The following is an 18,586-nucleotide window of genomic DNA, read 5'->3' as shown; positions in this document are numbered from 1 at the left end:
TGTCTTACTTTTGTATTTTCAGGACTAAATGAGCTCAAATGAACAAAAGAAGCAAAAAGGCAGCTAAATCTAACATAAATACAAGAAAAGGAACAAACGTGGCATGCCCGACCCCCCGACAGCATCTTCCCAAACAAAAACAAGAGAACAGAAGGCTGAACACGCCCCGTGCTCAGTGAGCACGGGGGCGTGCCCAAGAGTCTGCATAAAAGACAAAGTTGTAGAAGCTTCTATCACCCACCACGGGGGCGTGCCCAACGGACACGGGGCCGTGGTCAACTCTAAGATTCGCAGAATCTAGGAAAATCTTGATAGTACAGATACGCTTCTGCACACGGGGTCGTGCCCAGCGGACACGGGGGCGTGGTAAACTAATGCAGACAAACTGCAATTAATGAATAAAGAGAAGGAGGATGGACACGGGGTCGTGCCCGAGCTGTGGTTCAGGCTATAAATAGGGGTGCTTGGCTCATTTGCAAACCATCCCATGGCACACCACCTCTCTCACACTTCACCCACCCACCACCACCATCACAACACCATCATCCACCACCATCATCCATCATCCATCAGAGTGTGTGAGTCGTCTCGGGATCCAAGATTGATCGTAAGAGTTCTTGACAATCAAAGGCCATGTTTGCCTAAGTCTCTTACATCACTTGGTGAAGACAAGTGTCTAGTGTAATACTTTTTATTTTTAATCTTTTCGCACTTTTTATTTGGTTATGTATTAATGACTTTAATAACTAGTTTCTTATGTTGAAGGTGATTCTTCCTTATCGTTTGTCCGTGGTGTCTTGGCATTATTTTACTGTCTATATAAAATAAAAGATTTTCACTATTCATATCTCCACAGTCTATATGGAGATATGTTGGCTACCTGGTCGGGGGTTAAGGGAACGGTTTGATAAGAGTCTTGCCTTGTTCAGTGTATAGATCCTGCAAGAACCTGGGTCAAATTTAGTAGGACCTCCTTCAATACCCACCGGTATTGGATGGCGGGGGTCCAAACTCTTTGATCCCCTCATATGTAAGCTACTATTAAAACTTTAACCCGGCTACTTAGGACTGTATCTCTGCTGACTCAAACTACTTAGCTAACGTCACCTTCAAAAGAGGGGCCTACCACATTATGCATTAATAACTTAATTAATTATCTTTCAATAATCCGACCCTTTAGGATTGTATCCTTGCTGACTCAAACTACTGGGTTGAGGGTAACGTCATCTTCAAAAGAGGGGCCTACTACAATAACTAAGATAATCTCTTATAAAGTGCAAAAGTGCGGAAATAATCAAAGGTTACACTACACACGAGTCGGATCCAAGTGATTCATCTTGTCTATCTGTTTTTATTTTTATTTTTATTTTTCAGCATTTTAGTTAGTTTTATTTTTCTAGTTTAAAAACCTTTTTTCTAACTTTTGATTTGATTAGACGTTGAGGATAAACCGGTATTAAAAGCTCTTGTGTCCTTGGACGACCTCGGTATCTTACCAACACTATACTACGCTCACGATGGGTGCACTTGCCCATATGTGTGTTTAGTGTTCGTAAATATCGTGTTTTATAAATTTAAAACTTGGCAAAAAAGTGTTAAAGGGCTTAAAATATACATTAAAAACTATACGACACTTCACGCACATCAGTATTATTGCTTGATTATCTCAATACAATTACATTACAATATATACAGACTTTCCTAACCAAAATCCGTATTAATATGGACAATATAATCTTTCTAAAATACAAGAGATAGTGACGATCTCATCTGCTAATACCAAATAGAACTAAAAAAAAGGAATTGGAGCTGGACGAATACCATTTATCATTGTTCTGCTTGATTCTAACCTGCTGAAGCAAATTCTTTAAAGTTCTCAAACATCCCTTTTTTCCAATCCCACCTCCATGAAGCTTTACCTCCTACCAACTAAAAACAGTCTGCAACCTTGCACTTCTGATGTTTAACAAGTCTGAAAAGGGACGGGAATCTATCGCACAGAAGGCGTACTGTAGACCATTTATCGGTCCGGAAACTGATTAGTTAAAAGAGTGTTTTACTGGAATCTACAACTTTTAAAACTAAGGTACAGTTCGTTTTGATGTGCGTGTAGTGTAATATATTTTTAGTATATATTTTAAGCCCTTTTTACACTTTTTAGCCAAGTTTTAAATTTATAAAACACGATATTTACTAACACTAAACACACATATGGGCAAGTGCACCCATCGTGGACGTAGTATAGTGTTGGTAAGATACCGAGGTCGTCCAAGGACACAAGAGCTTTTAGTACCGGTTTATCCTCAACGTCTAATCAAATCAAAATGTTAGAAAAAAGATTTTTAAACTAAGAAAATAAAACTAACTAAATGATGAAAAATAAAACAAAAATAAAAACAGATAGACAAGATGAATCACTTGGATCCGACTCGTGTATTAGTATAACCTTTGATTATTTTCGCACTTTTGCACTTGTTTAAGAGATTATCTTAGTTATTGTAGTAGGCCCCTCTTTTGAAGGCGACGTTACCCTCAACCCAGTAGTTTGAGTCAGCAAGGATACAATCCTAAAGGGTCGGATTATTGAAAGATAATGAATTAAGTTATTAATGCAAATTATGGTAGGCCCCTCTTTTGGAGGTGACGTTACCCTCGACTAAGTAGTCTGAGTCAGCAGGGATACAGTCCTAAATAGCCGGGTTATAGTATTAATAGTAGTTAACTTATGAGGGGGTCAAAGAGTTTGGATCCCCGCCATCCAATACCTATGGGCATTGAAGGAGATCCTACTAAATTTGACCCAAGTCCCTTGCAGGACCTCTAAACGCTGAACAAGGGCAAGACCCTTACCAAACCGTTCCCTTAACCCCCGACCAGGTAGCCAACATACCTCCATATAGACCGTGGAGATATGAATGGTGAAAATCTTTTATTTTATATAGACAGTAAAATAATGCCAAGACACCACGGACAAACGATAAGGAAAGATCACCTTCAACATAAGCAACTAGTTATTAAAGTCATTAATACAAAACCAAATAAAAAGTGCAAAAGATTAAAAATAAAAAGTATTATACTAAACACTTGTCTTCACCAAGTGATGTAAGAGACTTAGGCAAACATGGCCTTGATTGTCAAGAACTCTTACGATCAATCTTGGATCCTGAGACGACTCACACACTCTACGATGGACAATGGATGATGGTGGTGGATGATGGTGTTATGGTGGTGGGGGTTGGTGGATGAAGTGTGAGAGAGGTGGTGTGCCAAGGGATGAGTTGGAATGAAACCAAGCACTCCTATTTATAGGCTGAACAGAAGGCTGGGCACGGCCCCGTGTCCGCTGGACACGCCCCCGTGCCCGTCTGACACTATCTCTCTTCATTAATTGTAATTCATAATTACAATTAATGCGCCTGCTGTACTTTCACCACGCCCCCGTGCTCACTGGACACGGCCCCGTGGTGGGCAATAGAAGCTTCTACAGGTTTATCTTTTCTACTGCTTCTTGGGCACGGCCCCGTGCTGGCTGAGCACGGGGCGTGTTCAGGCTTCTGTTTTCTCTTCTTTGCTTGGGGAGATGCCGTTGAGGGTTCGGGCAGTCTACTTTTATTCCTTTTCTTGTATTTATGTTAGAATTAGCTGTCTTTTTGCTTCTTTTGTGAATTTGAGCTCATTTCATCCTGAAAATACAAAAGGAAGACAAAAACACTCTTTTTCCAACATTAGTACTTAAAAAGGATTAGTTTTATGCCTTAATTGATGTCATTTATATGTTGCATTTTACACACATCAAATACCCCCACACTTGAACTTTTGCTTATCCTCAAGCAAAACTCTTTAAATGTGGCTTACACTCCCAAATGGAATGGGTAGAAGAGAAGGTTTTTGGCTTGTCATAGAGTGTCGGGAATCCAAGATCTTTTTGGGTTTTATTTTTATTTATTTACAATCCTTTTCGTTATGATTTATTTAGAACGTTTCATAGGATAAATTACTTATTTGGGCATAACATGCCTTTTTAAAATTCCATTTATATACAAGTTCACATACCTCACGGGAGAAATCACTCAACACTTGGCCGAAGGTGTATTTTTTTAGTGAATCACTCGAGAGCGGCATGGAACTTACGCCTTCCATAGGCTTGCCAAGCAATCAATCCTCCTCCTTTTTAACTTTTATACCTTTGTAAAATATCAAGAGGACTTTTTGGGTGAAGGGTTAGGCTTGGGCTAAAGGTAGGTGGTTGGGTAGTGGTTAGTAAAAGGGCGAAAAGCGTAAAAAGCGTCAGTTTTCGTAACACACTTTGTTTTTAGTGACTTTTTATTTTAAAGTATTTCTCCAAACAAGCTTTTGTTTGTATACCTTGTTTGTTTTTAACTTCATCATTTTTTTTTAGTCACATAAAAGAACGAGCTTGCAAAAAACCGAGCTTGATACTAAAATAAAGGGTGAAAAATAAAAATGGTTTTTGGTGGGTAAAAAGGGTTTAGGGTAAAGAAACGAAAGGTTTAGGCTCAAAGGGGTTAACTAGGGGGATTTTGGGTAGGTGGTAAAAAAAAAGAAAAATAATGGTGTAGAAAGAAAAATGGTTAGTCCTAATGCCTCCATCATTTATTTACTTGGGTTTAAGTTGGTAAGGACCGGGAATGAATCGTCGTGGCAAGTTCTAGAGTTGTAAGAACCAAGCGGCTATTCACACAAGAAACGAAAAATGAGCATTTAGTCTAAAGATGTAAATTTGTATGCTCAATAAAGGCTCAAAACTCACTTTTGTGGGAATGGGTTTTTAATGTGATCAAGTATATATAATCAAATTTTAACGAGACTTGTTATGCCGTTTCATAATTTTCCTATGTTGGTTCTTGTTATCACGATGCTCTCGGTTGTAAATTTTATAAAAATATAACCTTATTAATCTTGTGATTCCTAACTTAAACTTTAGACAAGTAAAAATTGAAAAATTTTTGTAAAAAAATTTGGGGTGTTTAGCGGTTCCAATAGAGTTTTGTGTAAGGCTTGTTGTTAGGACTTGCAAAATTTCAAAGTGTTAGCTTCCCCCCCCCCCCCCACACACACTTAAATTACACATTGTCCTCAATGTGTCCCAAAAATAAATTTTTAGGTTGATTGGATGTGTAATGTGGTGTTAAAAAGCAAAGATTTATGTTACTGGCAGTCTGGACACGGCCCCGTGGGGACCGGACACGGCCCCGTGTTCAGGTGCCAGTAACAGAAATTAAAGAAATGAGACAGAAGCCTGGACACGGGGGCGTGTCTGGTGAACACGGCCCGTGTCCAGTTACCTGAACTGGGCGTTTTTCTGCAGGTGGCTCAGCACGGGGCCGTGTTGGTTGAGCACGGCCCGTGTTGAGCCTTCTGTAATGGAGATTTGTGTCGGCCTGCTTCGTTCTTTGTGTATGGGGTCATTTTTCTTGTTCCCTTTTTCATCCATTATCACCATGAGTGTGTTTTATTCATCATAAACCATCAAACCTTAGAAACCATCATTTCATTGCAAACATAGAGAGATACTACATAAAAACTAAAGATGAAAATACATAAATATTAAACCATGGAGTTCTAGCCCTATGTCTTATTTTAATTAGCAAAATTTCCAAGAAGCTACTAATCTTGGTTAGATAAGGCTTTTTGAAATTCCTTCTACCGGGTGTGGCCCTCCTCACATGTCGGCGAGCCACTCCTCCACCTCCCTTGGAAGGAGAAAGGAGGGCTCATTTGCATTAGTTTGAGGAGTTTCGATTTCCGCTGGAATCTCTTGTGGGTGTTCCAAGGGAGGTTCTGCTGGAAAGTCTTCCCACCCGGTAGGGTTGTTAACCCCGAGTGCCAAGTTCCAATCCTGTTGTGGAAGGACTGGTTCCATCGGGGGTGCTACAAGAATATTTAACCTCTGGTGCAAGAGGTTAATTTCTTGGAAGCTACTTTCGAGTCCCACCGTAAGATCGTTAATACGGTCAATTAGGACCTCCTCTACTGACGTCATTTCGTCGACAGCCTCCCTTAATGCTATCACATAGTGCACAAGCGTAGCTTCAACGGAGGGCCTCCTTCCTCTTCGACTGTTTGATGAATGAACGGATGATGTTTCGCTGTTTTCACTCGACACTCTATGAAAAATAAACCGAAAAACAGTTTATTTGATGAAACAGTATCTGGACACGGCCCCGTGCTCATTGAGCACGGCCCCGTGTTCATCTTTCTGCAGAATTTTGAAGCAAGGAATCTTGAAGTTTTAAGTTATTTTCTGAACTTATGTAGGCTTTTTGGATTTAATAACTTTAAACACTGTTACACAACATGTTTTTACCAAGATTCCTTGAACAAAACTCATTGCTTCCTACCACAAAAGTTGAAGAATTCAAACTTTTAATGGTAGTTCTTGGAGAAAGATGAAAAAGAAGGAAATGGCTAGAAGAGGAAAGGACAAGATAGGTTGTTGGAACCTTCTTTTAGACTTACCTAGGATAGTTTGAGAGAAGATTCCTTCAAATCTCTGTCCCAAGTTGGTCCAAATGTGCAGAATTCTTGGCTGCATTTATAGAAAACGACAGCATCATGGACACGACCCCGTGCCCGTTGGACACGGCCCCGTGTGTAGGTGAAATTCTGACACAGTTTGTCCGTATTCTGATGTTCTGATCAGAAGGGAATCTTTTGGTGAACAGAGCATCCTGGACATGGCCCCGTGCCCGTTGGACACGGCCCCGTGTGCAGGTGAAATTCTGACACAGTTTGTCCGTATTCTGATGTTCTGATCAGAAGGGAATCTTTTGGTGAACACGGGGGAGTGTTGGTTGGACACTGCCCCGTGTCGAGGGATCTCTACTTTTATGAAGTTGTCTATTTTCTTAAGGAGATTATCTGTTATCGGATGGCTCTTGATTGGTTGGAACAACCCCAAAGTGCCTAAGATACCTTAATTGTCCTATACTAAGGCGAGAACGCAAGAGGTTGTCAGTGAGGGTAATTCCTATTTTCATTCTAGGTGGACAAGTCCAACCCTTTCCCAGGCTCTCGTTAAAGAAGGTGTATGCCGAATCGCTCAGGTCTATGTATGCACCGAACGAAGTCGATGGAGAGTCCTTTACGGCACAATCGGCACAGGGACGACTATCGTCCAAGTCTTTTCAAGGTATGAAGGTATTTTCGGGAGCAACGAGGTTGTCGGAATGCGGTTCCAACATTTCCTCATGGTCATCGTCTTGGGGCGGATCAATAAAATCCTTCCTAAGTTCTTTTGACCAATTTAGAATTAGTTCTTCTAGTTGAAATAACTCGTCAAGGAGCATTTCTCCTAGAATATCTGGTTGGGCGCATTCGAGGGAGAGATAGTGCTTATTTTTACTTTCGCCCCTCTTAAGGTTATAAGGAATTGGTGGGTCTATATAGTGGGGCCTGTAATTTAGAAAATAACATTTTAATTCTTCATGTTCGCCTCCACATAATTGACACCACATACCATAAGAGTGCCGAAAGTAAAAAGAATTACTATCACTCATGTTTGTGTCAGAAATTACCAACCGTCGGGATCTAACGGTTCTGTTTTCAGTAAGAGAATCTTGAGCACGGGGGCGTGTTGAGTGAGCACGGCCCCTTGTTCAGCTTACTGTCTGACTTAAAACAGGATTGCCAGTTCCAATGATTGAGCACGGGGGCGTGTTCAGCGGGCACGACCCGTGCTGAGCTCTGTAGAAGCTGAAAAACTAAGAAAATCCTAAAAATTAAAAAGAAGAATAAAAATATGATTAGGCCGTTGATTCCTAACTTTCTTAAAATCCTTGTGTCCCCGGCAACGGCGCCAAAAACTTGATGCGTGTGTAGTGTAATATAATTTAGATATATAATTAAGCCCTTTTTTTACACCTTTAGCCAAGTTTTAAATTTATAAAACACGATATTCACTAACACTAAACACACATATGGGCAAGTGCACCCATCGTGGACGTAGTATAGTGTTGGTAAGATACCGAGGTCGTCCAAGGACACAAGAGCTTTTAATACCGGTTTATCCTTAACGTTAATCAAATCAAAAGTTAGAGAAAATGTTTTTAACTAAGAAAATAAAAACTAAGTAAATGCTGAAAAAAATAAAAATAAAATAAAAACAGATAGACAAGATGAATCACTTGGTTCCGACTCGTGTATTAGTATAACCTTTGATTATTTTCGCACTTTTGCACTTGTTTAAGAGATTATCTTAGTTATTGTAGTAGGTCCCTCTTTTGAAGGCGACGTTACCCTCAACCCAGTAGTTTGAGTCAGCAAGGATACAATCCTAAAGGGTTGGATTATTGGAAGATAATGAATTAAGTTATTAATACAAATTATGGTAGGCCCCGCTTTTGGCGGTGACGTTACCCTCGGCTAAGTAGTCTGAGTCAGCAGGGATACAGTCCTAAATAGCCGGGTTATAGTATTAATAGTAGTTAACTTATGAGGGGGTCAAAGAGTTTGGATCCCCGCCATCCAATACCTATGGGCATTGAAGGAGATCCTACTAAATTTGACCCAGGTCCCTTGCAGGACCTCTAAACGCTGAACAAGGGCAAGACCCTTACCAAACCGTTCCCTTAACCCCCGACCAGGTAGCCAACATACCTCCATATAGACCGTGGAGATATGAATGGTGAAAATCTTTTATTTTATATAGACAGTAAAATAATGCCAAGACACCACGGACAAACGATAAGGAAAGATCACCTTCAACATAAGCAACTAGTTATTAAAGTCATTAATACAAAACCAAATAAAAAGTGCAAAAGATTAAAAATAAAAAGTATTATACTAAACACTTGTCTTCACCAAGTGATGTAAGAGACTTAGGCAAACATGGCCTTGATTGTCAAGAACTCTTACGATCAATCTTAGATCCTGAGACGACTCACACACTCTACGATGGACAATGGATGATGGTGGTGGATGATGGTGTTATGGTGGTGGTGGGTGGTGGATGAAGTGTGAGAGAGGTGGTGTGCCAAGGGATGAGTTGGAATGAAACCAAGCACTCCTATTTATATGCTGAACAGAAGGCTGGGCACGGCCCCGTGTCCGCTGGACACGCCCCCGTGCCTGTCTGACACTATTTCTCTTCATTAATTGTAATTCGCAATTACAATTAATGCGCCTGCTGTACTTTCACCACGCCGCCGTGCTCACTGGACACGGCCCCGTGGTGGGCAATAGAAGCTTCTACAGGTTTGTCTTTTCTGCTGCTTCTTGGGCACGACCCCGTGCTGGCTGAGCACGAGGCGTGTTCAGGCTTCTGTTTTCTCTTCTTTGCTTGGGGAGATGCCGTTGAGGGTTCGGGCAGTCTACTTTTATTCATTTTCTTGTATTTATGTTAGAATTAGCTGTCTTTTTGCTTCTTTTGTGAATTTGAGCTCATTTCATCCTGAAAATACAAAAGGAAGACAAAAACACACTTTTTCCAACATTAGTACTTAAAAAGGATTAGTTTTATGCCTTAATTGATGTCATTTATATGTTGCATTTTACACACATCAATAGGCTGAACAGAGGCCTGGGCACGGCCCCGTGCCTGTCTGACACTATCTCTCCTCATTAATTGTAATTCGCAATTACAATTAATGCGCCTGCAGTACTTTGGGCACGCCCCCGTGGTGAGCAATAGAAGCTTCTACAGGTTTGTCTTTTCTGCTGCTTCTTGGGCACGGCCCCGTGCTCGTTGAGCACGGGGCGTGTTCAGTCTTCTGCCTTCTCTGTTTTGCTTGGGAGGATGCTGTCTAGGGGTCGGGCAATCCACTTTTGTTCCTTTTCTTGTATTTATGTTAGATTTAGCTGCCTTTTTGCTTCTTTTGTTAATTTGAGCTCATTTAATCCTGAAAATATAAAAGGAAGACAAAAACACACTTTTTCCAACATTAGTACTAAAAAAGGGTTAGTTTTATGCCTCATTTGATGTAATTTATATGTTACATTTTATACACATCAGTTTCATGGATTGTAATGGAATTGGAATTCGGATTCGTGCGAGATTTGAAATTTGATTTAGAATTTAGGTGTGTTTGTCTCACAAAATGGAATACAATTTAGATGGAATTGGAATATATATTTCGTTTCTTATGTTAGTTATTGTTCAATTACAAAGCTTTCATTTGTTGAAACAAACAAATTAATAAATGGAATCTACATTCCAATTCCCTCCGAATTCCTCCATTCATTCTGTGAAACGAACACTACCTAAAACTTTTTCTCTGGTAGAGATGCATCCATTTTAAGCAGTTCATACGACAAGAAGTTGATCACGTGATGTCTTAAGTTCTCACTTTTTTTCTCTCTCTCTCTCTCTCTCTCTCTCTCTCTATATATATATATATATATATATATATATATATATATATATATATATATATATATACTAGCCATTTACTCGCGCGATGCGGCGGGAGTGGTGATTTACAATAGAATACTCGTTTACCGTTAGTTTATCAGTTATCTCGTGATATATTGTATAGTACTTAAGTTAGTTTTCTTATTCGTGATATGTTGGCACTACTTTTTCTAATTCTTTGGTGATATAATTTTGTAAATAGCATACTTTAAAGTCAATTGAAGAGAAATCTCTTTCTACAATTTTGTAACATGTAAATATTTAGCTCGTTAGTTTATACTTATAAAACCTGAATTTAAAATAATAAAAAATTAAATGGACGGTTTAAAGGGAAATTATAAAAAAAAAACAAAGGCCACTTTTAGTGTAAATTCTTTTTTAGGCTTATTTAACTTCAATATCGAACTTTAGCCGATCTCCTTCGTTTAACTTTGAACTCAAGCTCGAGTACACCCTCATTTAATTTCACAATTTAAAGTTAAAAGGCTCAAAAGTCAAATGTGTTGTTTCTCCTGATATATGTTGCAATACATAGTTTTAAGCTATTAAAATAATAAAATAAGTATCATTAAAATAATAAAATAATGATCCAATTTAAATTTAAATATGGTATAGAAAGTAAATTATATTCTTTACATTATAGATATCCAATATTGCTACTTTGACTCTCAAAAGTCAAACATAGACAATTCTTTGGAGTAGAAGCTGACATAAAAAGCTTTAGTGGTGACGCTAGTCACACGGACTCATACCCATTGCAACCAACACACCCCTTGGAAAACAACTTCGAGAATTCACCTAAATAATTATCTTTACCTTTTGACTCCTTTACAAAGACCTTAATATTTTGAATGCATTAATTTGAAAAAAAAAATTATTTGAAGTATATCTTTCATTATTATTTATTTAAAACTGATTTTAGTTACCATTTAGGAAAATATTTCAATTTGATAGGTGTAATATCATCATCATCATTAAATCCCACCAATAGCCAAGCTAAGGTACAGCCTTACCTCTACCCCATAGGAATAGAGAAGCCCGACTCGATAAGTAGTTTTGCATGAAGCCTTGAACATAAGGCACATAACACTCATTGCCTCAAGCCTTGGACATTTCGGCTATCAACGCCACTACATGATGCATGATTAGCCATACCTCGCTTTTTAACGTTATTTTCACGAAGTTAGTAAAATAAAGTTAATATTAGTGCACTTTCAATTTTGCCCCCCGAGAGCCTACACATGTACTTGTTAATTCATTTTGGTAGGTGTAACATGTACCTATTAATTCATTTTGCTACAAGGGGCTATTCTTTAGTGATGACAACACCATAGCTAATTCATTTTGGTAGGTGTAACATGTACCTATTAATTCCTTTCGGACATAGCACCGGCATATTTCACTCAAATATTGCACCCCAAGACTATTCAGCAAGTATATGAAGCCATAGCTAATTCATTTTGGTAGGTGTAACATGTACCTATTAATTCCATATACAGACATTTAGGAAACCAAATCTACAAAACAACAAAGAGAACTCGGCTAATAAAGCAAAAGAGAAGCGCCAATTGTTGGCGAAATAGATTTAGGAGTGCCAGCCTTCCCAAAGCTACCAACTAATGCATCTTGGGAGAGCTGCTGCAAACCACCATCAGAAGCTAAGAGAATTCGGTCTGTTAATCTCTCTATGTCCGACACATGTCAAAGATCTGTCAAATACACAGAATAAGCTTATCATCTAACAGTTTTATACAAATAAAATTAATACGAGGAGCACAAAACCGCCGATGATACCATATGAGACCGATCTGTTAGCTGAAATGTTGTCAAATATAACTGAACCACTGCACAAAAAGATTCAAATAAGAAAAAATCTGATAACAAAGATCAACGATTTACTTGGTTGATTATATCTGCATTTGCTACCATATCCACATGTCCCAGTTCTCACCCGTCATTCCCGGTCACTCCAAATAAGACTTTCCTCCTCTTACACCCCACAGCAGCAACAACCTCATGGAATCTACATACATTCCCCAAATTACACACACAAAATCAATCAATCAAAAAAATTAACAGAAAAGTTCGTATAGTGTTCAGAAAGCTAGAAATAAAACCTCAAACAATATCAAAATCAATTTGTAAAACACAAAGTCCAGAACAAAACCACTACCTTCGAGCTCTGTTTCTTAACCAGGTTGTATCCACTCCGATTGCTGGATATGTTCCGCCTACAACCGCTCCGACCCGTGCTCTATCGTACATATCCATTAATTGGGTTTTCATCCTCTAATTTACAAATATAAGAATGTTTGCTGGAACAAAAATAAAAAGTTAAGAACCAAATCAGCTTTAACTTTTAAGAAATTACTTACCATCCTTTAGGACGTTGTTGATTTATGTGAGGCTTCAATATCAGAGCCCCTGAACCCAACAATTGAACTAACATGGCAAAAAAAAAAAAAAAAAAAACAAACATAAGTTTTATCACCAAAACCGGCACCGAACCGTTGAAAATTAAAACCGAACCAAAGCAAACCGTTACTAACTGTTTGGTTCCGGTTTGGTTTGAGGTTTGGGCTTATTGGTCATTATAAAATATTAATGCAGCAAACATATAATAGTTCATCTTTGACACCATATTCCGATAGCTGGAGCTTGTTACGAATTCAGCTTGTTGTTTAGCAGCCTCGTGCTGCTCCGTTTCTTTTTGCGCTAAAGATAGAAAACTTAAATAACAATTACCTGAATAATACAACAAAGAATGTATTCACTGTTCTAAGGTTAGAAAAATTAATTTTCATGTAAAATAGACAGTACAGAGTTACAGTTACGCGTTCAAAAAAATAGATCATAACTGTTACGGACTCGACGCTAGTTACGGACGACGCTCGTTACGAACGACTCAGACGATAAATAAAAATATTATATATTTACAACTCGTTACGAACTCGATGCAAGTTATGGACGTACGCTCGTTACGAATGGATCGGACGATAAAATAAAGATATTATATATTTACGACTCGTTACGGACTCGACGCTAGTCACTGACTACGCTCGTTACGGACAACTCGGACGATAAAATAAAAATATTATACATTTACGACTCGTTACAGAGTCGACGCTAGTGACAGACGATGCTCGTTACGGACGAATTGGACGATAAAAGATGGTTTGTAAGTCAACCAGACCCATCCCATTAACCAACCCACCTATTTTCACCACTACACTTAGCCATATGGATTTCAGAAGATGTGTTCTTACTTTGAGTTGTTATTAATGAAATCGAATATCCAAATTTGCTAAAATGTATACAAATTTGATAGCCATGAAACCTAACTGAGATGAAATCCTAACATTAATAAAAAGAAGCCACAAAATCCATGCCTTTTCATAGAACTGGCGAAATGTCCCGGAGACAGTTGTGCATGTCCTTTAAAATATATACCGTACAGGATTAGTAGCATGACAGTTATATAATATATCATATCTCTACATATAAAAGACTTTGGAATACGACCCAGCGGCATATTTGGAGGATTGACTGGTATAATTTGGCCCCTTTGACTATATTGACACTTCAATTGCTGCTAAAAGCAGCCAAAAGGAAAAATACAAGATCATTTTTTATAACAATATATGCTATTGAATAAGAATAAGTTCTTACTTTGACTATATTGACACTCTAACAGTAACAGGCCAACCAAAAGGCCACTTCACATCTGGTTGAAGCAAAGTGTACTCTTGCTCAATTCCAAACCTAAAATCAGATTCGGTTAACCAAATTAATCAGTTAATGTTAACATACACCAACTTCTGTCTATTTGTTTTTCGAATGAATTAATACACCTCTATATAGAAAGGAGATATATAATTACCAAATGCAGCAATTAATCTTTAAAGTTTAGTTGTACTAAAAAGATTTTCAACAGAAGCAGTTTACTTGCAATTAAGCTTAGTGAGGCTTATATAGAAAACACAATTTGCTACAGAAAACACAAATTTTCACTGGGTAGCCGTCGTTACACGGTCCAAACCATTTTTTAACCCATTTAACCAATCACCTAAGGAACCAAGTCTCACACAAATTTAGGTTAATTATCACCTTGAAACACATCAGCTTTGATGTCTTTCAACTCAGCTCACAATCATATAAGCTATCGGGAGTAGAAACAAATTAAATAAGACAAAATATACATAAACAAAGGGAGTAGACAACGAACCAAATTGAGAGCGTAGTACATTGGAAACAAAGTTTTCTTGCAGCTCCGATATGATAAAACGCAAGCATCCGTCCTTGTCTTCTTCTCCAATCTTCTCGAACCTGCAAACCAAAAACATTTAAAGAATCATCACACATATCCCTACAAAGATAAACACAAACTTTCAAACATAAAACAAGTCATACAACAAACATAGATCAAAACAATCTTGAAAAGTTGAAATAAAACACCCAAATCCCCAAAATCAAGAAAACCCAATTGAGATTGCGACCAAAATTAGGGCTACAAAACAGAAATTAACCTTGAACCATGAAAGGTGATTCAGTTTCGACCCTTCTATCAAATGGTACACTCATCACTGATTGATCTTGATTCAATGGTTACTTACATCAGCAAATCCCTAAAAAACAAAATCAAGATCAAAGCTTTGATTTTAGGTTGATGATTTCTGAATAAAAGACAAATCATGGGTAGTTTTGAGTTCTTGAGAAAAAAATTAAAAGTTGTCGATTCAATTGGAGAAGTATGATACCTGGAATGAAGGAGAAGCCGCGATTGAAGCAGCGTAACAAGGCGGAGGGGAACATGCGGTGGAATCCTCACAGATCTGGTCATGAAACGGATCTGGTGAGAGATCTGGCATGGTTTTCTTGAGTCGCCAGAGAGAGAAGGTCTGATGGTTTTGTGAGATGTGTGAGTTGTGACTTGTGAGAGAGAGAGGAATTGAAAAGTCGATCCGTGTGAACCAAAATAGACGGCTGAGATTGCGATCCGTGTGAAAAATTGAGAGAAATGGATGGCTGAAGATGATTTAGTTGAAGGGTAAATTATTTGTGTTTCTTGGTGCTTTAAGTGTTGTACATTGTGCATTGAGGGTGTTTTCAACACATTCCTAAATGACATTTTTGCCCTTCCTATATTCAGGGCATGTTTGGCTTAGCTTATTTTCAACTTCTTCAAAAGGACTTTTGGAAAAAAAAAAAAAGTCAGGAAATCCTGACTTTTGCCCAAAACAAAGGACTTTTGCCTAAAATAAGGAAAGCCAAACACAAAAAAAAAAGGACTTTTGCCTTCAAAAAGGACTTTTGCCCTCAAAATAAGGAAAGCCAAACATGCACTCAACTATTATTGGTTAACTTTAATTCTAAAGTTTATACAAATATTATAACAAGACTTGTCAGAGAGAGATTGAGAGTGAAGGGTGGGCTTCAGAATTTAAAAATTACAAAACATTTTTCAGACTTCAAAAGAAACAAACTCTTCTAATTTTGTTACATCACAAAATACTATTCCATTTCATTACGTGAAATATGAACACTACCTAAATGTCAACCCACTTTCTCAACTCAAGTCTCAACTAACACAAATCTAACTGCACGTATCCGAATTGCATTAGCATCTATAAATCTCCTTTCTATGAAAGAGATGACTTATGGTAGACATCAAACGTCGTCCCGCTAAATATGACATAATACTAAGGATCTCCAATTTAGCACGAATTAAGTAAATTACGGAGATAATAAGGGCTAAACACAAAGAGGCAACACTGATTACAAACAAGCCACCAAATCTATCAAGGCTCAAGGTTTTAGGCTGTGTTGAAGAATCTTCAGCTAACACGTGAAATTCAGTGTCAAACCACTTCTTCAACAAAATTTTCAGGGTTCCATCTTCTCTTATTTTAGCGATTTCCCTTGATATATCATTTACCAGCGGCGAACCTTTTGAAAATATCTGAATGACGAAGATGTTAGTGATAAGTGTATACATGGAAAAAATATAACTGAGAGATTATATGTTACTTACAAATGCAAATCCAGAAGTTACAGGTTCAGAAGAGACCATGGTGTAGTCGCCATTTGAGTACTTGCCAAGAAACATCTTGATATATGGAACTTCATCAACAATGGTATCTGCACCACCATGTTTTCCACCTTTCGTCAACGCATCAGCATAGTCCGCATATGAGTAGTATGGCCTTTGCTTATAATCTGTAAGATTCGTATTGCTGACCGTCACTCCTCCATAACCATGAAACCCCACAGTCCCCCCTTTTGAAGCTAATTCAAATTGCTCGACTGTCAACAACGAAGTCAGTGTTGCCATGTAACTTGAAATCAGGATAAGCACTACGAATAACCAAACAAACATCACAAATCTTGACAGTTTGCTCACCAACTTCTCTTCTACAGTGTGGAATACAACACAAATAATGAGATCTTAGAATAAATTATTTGTTTCAAGATAGTAATATTAAAGAGAAAGGAAGACAACTTTAAGCAGAAAATATGGTTAATAGGATGAACCAAACGATCGTTCCAATTCCTTGAGATGGAGCGCTTTTAGATTCTTGATCCATAGCTTCAATAGCCCAAATAACCAAGCCCTTGAAGATTACAACAGCAGTAAATGTAAGCCATAGATTTACATTCAATGGCTTCAGGAAGATCCACATATCATTTCTTTTGGTTTTTGCTAATGTTCCTAAACCAAGGTCAGTGTAAGTTGCAGTGAAATCAACAAATTCATATCTTCTAGCCAAGATTGTTGAATCACCCAGGATCCCATCAATTTCCTGTTTGACATATATAAAGTTGAACTACTTATATTTATGAATTACTGATGCGACATATTAAATATGAACGGGAAGTTCAATACATAAGTACCTTATTGTAGACCTTTTCTATAAGTTTGTCATAACTTCCATTCGCATATGGAACAAACTTGTAAGTCACTTCATATGGTAATGCTTGAAGGCATGTATTAAAAACATCAACACAGAACCCAGTGGCATTTGTGACATTATTTTGTGCATCATAAACTGTATGCACAAAGGAGGTAAATGTTAGTCCGGTTCGGACACCAATTCTCAACTTTTTACCAAGTCCTTTTGGCACGGTAGTAGACCCTCCCGGCCAGATAACATCTTCCATACCAATACCAGACTGTAGAACAACATCGTTTAGTGGTATGAGTGTTCTTGTAATTCCTTTCGACAATGTCCAATATCCCACTTTCCTTTCTCCATGATCGACCGCATTTACAATCTCAAATCCGTTGGAGATCAGATTGCTTTTGGTGAGCCTAAACTCACCACTCATGCCTTTAAAATCAGATTTCAAAATCTCATTTAGAAGCAAGGTACCATTTTGCGGTACTCCAACCCTCTCAATGGACTCTGCAAGTGCCCAAATTGTGTCGTACGCCCATATGGCAAGTACATGCACCTTTCTAGTGAACTTCTTATTCCATCTTTTTGTGAAATAATGCAGTCTCCTAGACGCTGGAACATAAGATCTAAAACCAAGTGCACCTTGCAACGAACCAATAACTTCGAATTTTGTTGATTGAAAGATGTCAATGGTCTTCTGACTTAAAATCCATGCATATTCTTTGCTCATCATTCCTAACCTTTTTGCGTTTGGAAAAAACCTAGATGCTAGTGAAGGTGACATATCGACAATGATAACAGTTGTATGAATACTCATGAGCTTATGCAACTCCTTGATGATTTGATCATCTTTTACCGAGGAAGAAATGGCAATTCTGGAGGCAATTCGTATGTTTTTGTCTTGGAACAGTTCAAACATATTTTGTAATAACTCTGACCCATGATCAGTATCCTCATACACATAGATAATGTCCCTCCATTTATAAGATTCGACAAGGGCACATATGCTTTGAGCTATAGAAATTTCGTCTTCTTTAATATGGAGTAGGTAAGGATTTCCCATCAGGGATTTTCCAGCAAAAGAAAATATAGGTACCTTAGCTGTATCAGCAATCGATCCCAGTAGTTCTGATCCGATGTATGTTTCCGGGCCTATGATTGCATTCACCCTATCCCCGAGTCGGGACCGACAAAAAATATTATCTTAGAGAGTTTATTAAATAATCGAGTTTCTACGGTATGTCAAGTTTACTAATTTAGATTCCCTGTATAAGGACACACACACACATCAGTTTCTCTTGAACAGTATTTCTCTCTT

General features: G+C 38.1%; 2 protein-coding genes across 27 annotated transcripts; both read right to left on the bottom strand.

The window, feature by feature from the left end:
- Positions 1-11,703: 11,703 nt before the first annotated feature.
- LOC110880842 lies at positions 11,704-15,313 on the bottom strand. 26 transcript variants are annotated; one of them, XR_002559482.2, is made up of 9 exons: positions 15,130-15,311; positions 14,899-14,997; positions 14,598-14,698; positions 12,922-14,134; positions 12,748-12,814; positions 12,546-12,687; positions 12,324-12,395; positions 12,167-12,216; positions 11,704-12,081 (listed from the first exon to the last, which is right to left on the bottom strand). XR_002559482.2 is itself a non-coding variant. In XM_035974804.1 (5 exons), the coding sequence occupies exons 1-5, from the start codon at positions 12,748-12,750 to the stop codon at positions 12,074-12,076; spliced, it is 249 nt and encodes an 82-aa protein (XP_035830697.1). In that variant the 5' UTR covers positions 12,751-13,117; the 3' UTR covers positions 11,704-12,073. The 26 variants fall into 26 exon arrangements, 2 of the variants coding, with proteins under 2 accessions (XP_035830697.1, XP_035830698.1); XR_002559491.2 differs by having other exon boundaries at positions 12,546-12,661; XR_002559496.2 differs by having other exon boundaries at positions 12,546-12,626.
- A 1,559-nt stretch (positions 15,314-16,872) lies between these two features.
- Positions 16,873-18,331, bottom strand: LOC110932777 (glutamate receptor 2.5). Its single transcript, XM_035974166.1, has 2 exons — positions 17,264-18,331; positions 16,873-17,172 (listed from the first exon to the last, which is right to left on the bottom strand). Exons 1-2 carry the CDS (start codon positions 18,329-18,331, stop codon positions 16,873-16,875), a joined length of 1,368 nt encoding a protein of 455 aa, XP_035830059.1.
- Positions 18,332-18,586: the final 255 nt, after the last annotated feature.

The sequence above is a fragment of the Helianthus annuus genome, chromosome 6 (assembly GCF_002127325.2).
Source record: "Helianthus annuus cultivar XRQ/B chromosome 6, HanXRQr2.0-SUNRISE, whole genome shotgun sequence".
NCBI classification, from domain to species: domain Eukaryota; kingdom Viridiplantae; phylum Streptophyta; class Magnoliopsida; order Asterales; family Asteraceae; genus Helianthus; species Helianthus annuus.
The sequence above is the reverse complement of the archived record's forward strand: the minus strand, read 5'-3'. Positions and strand labels throughout refer to the sequence as shown.

Bases quoted from the DNA above. Each gene is read 5' to 3' on its own strand.
- LOC110880842 (XM_035974804.1), bottom strand. The intron at 12,396-12,545 runs GTAGTGGTTTTG...GAATGTATGTAG, and splicing joins TTAAGAAACAGAGCTCGAAG to ATTCCATGAGGTTGTTGCTG. The intron at 12,217-12,323 runs GTGAGAACTGGG...CTTTTTGTGCAG, and splicing joins GGAGTGACCGGGAATGACGG to TGGTTCAGTTATATTTGACA.
- LOC110932777 (XM_035974166.1), bottom strand. From the start codon at position 18,331: ATGGGAAATCCTTACCTACTCCATATTAAAGAAGACGAAATTTCTATA. The intron at 17,173-17,263 runs GTACTTATGTAT...TATGTCAAACAG, and splicing joins TAGAAAAGGTCTACAATAAG to GAAATTGATGGGATCCTGGG.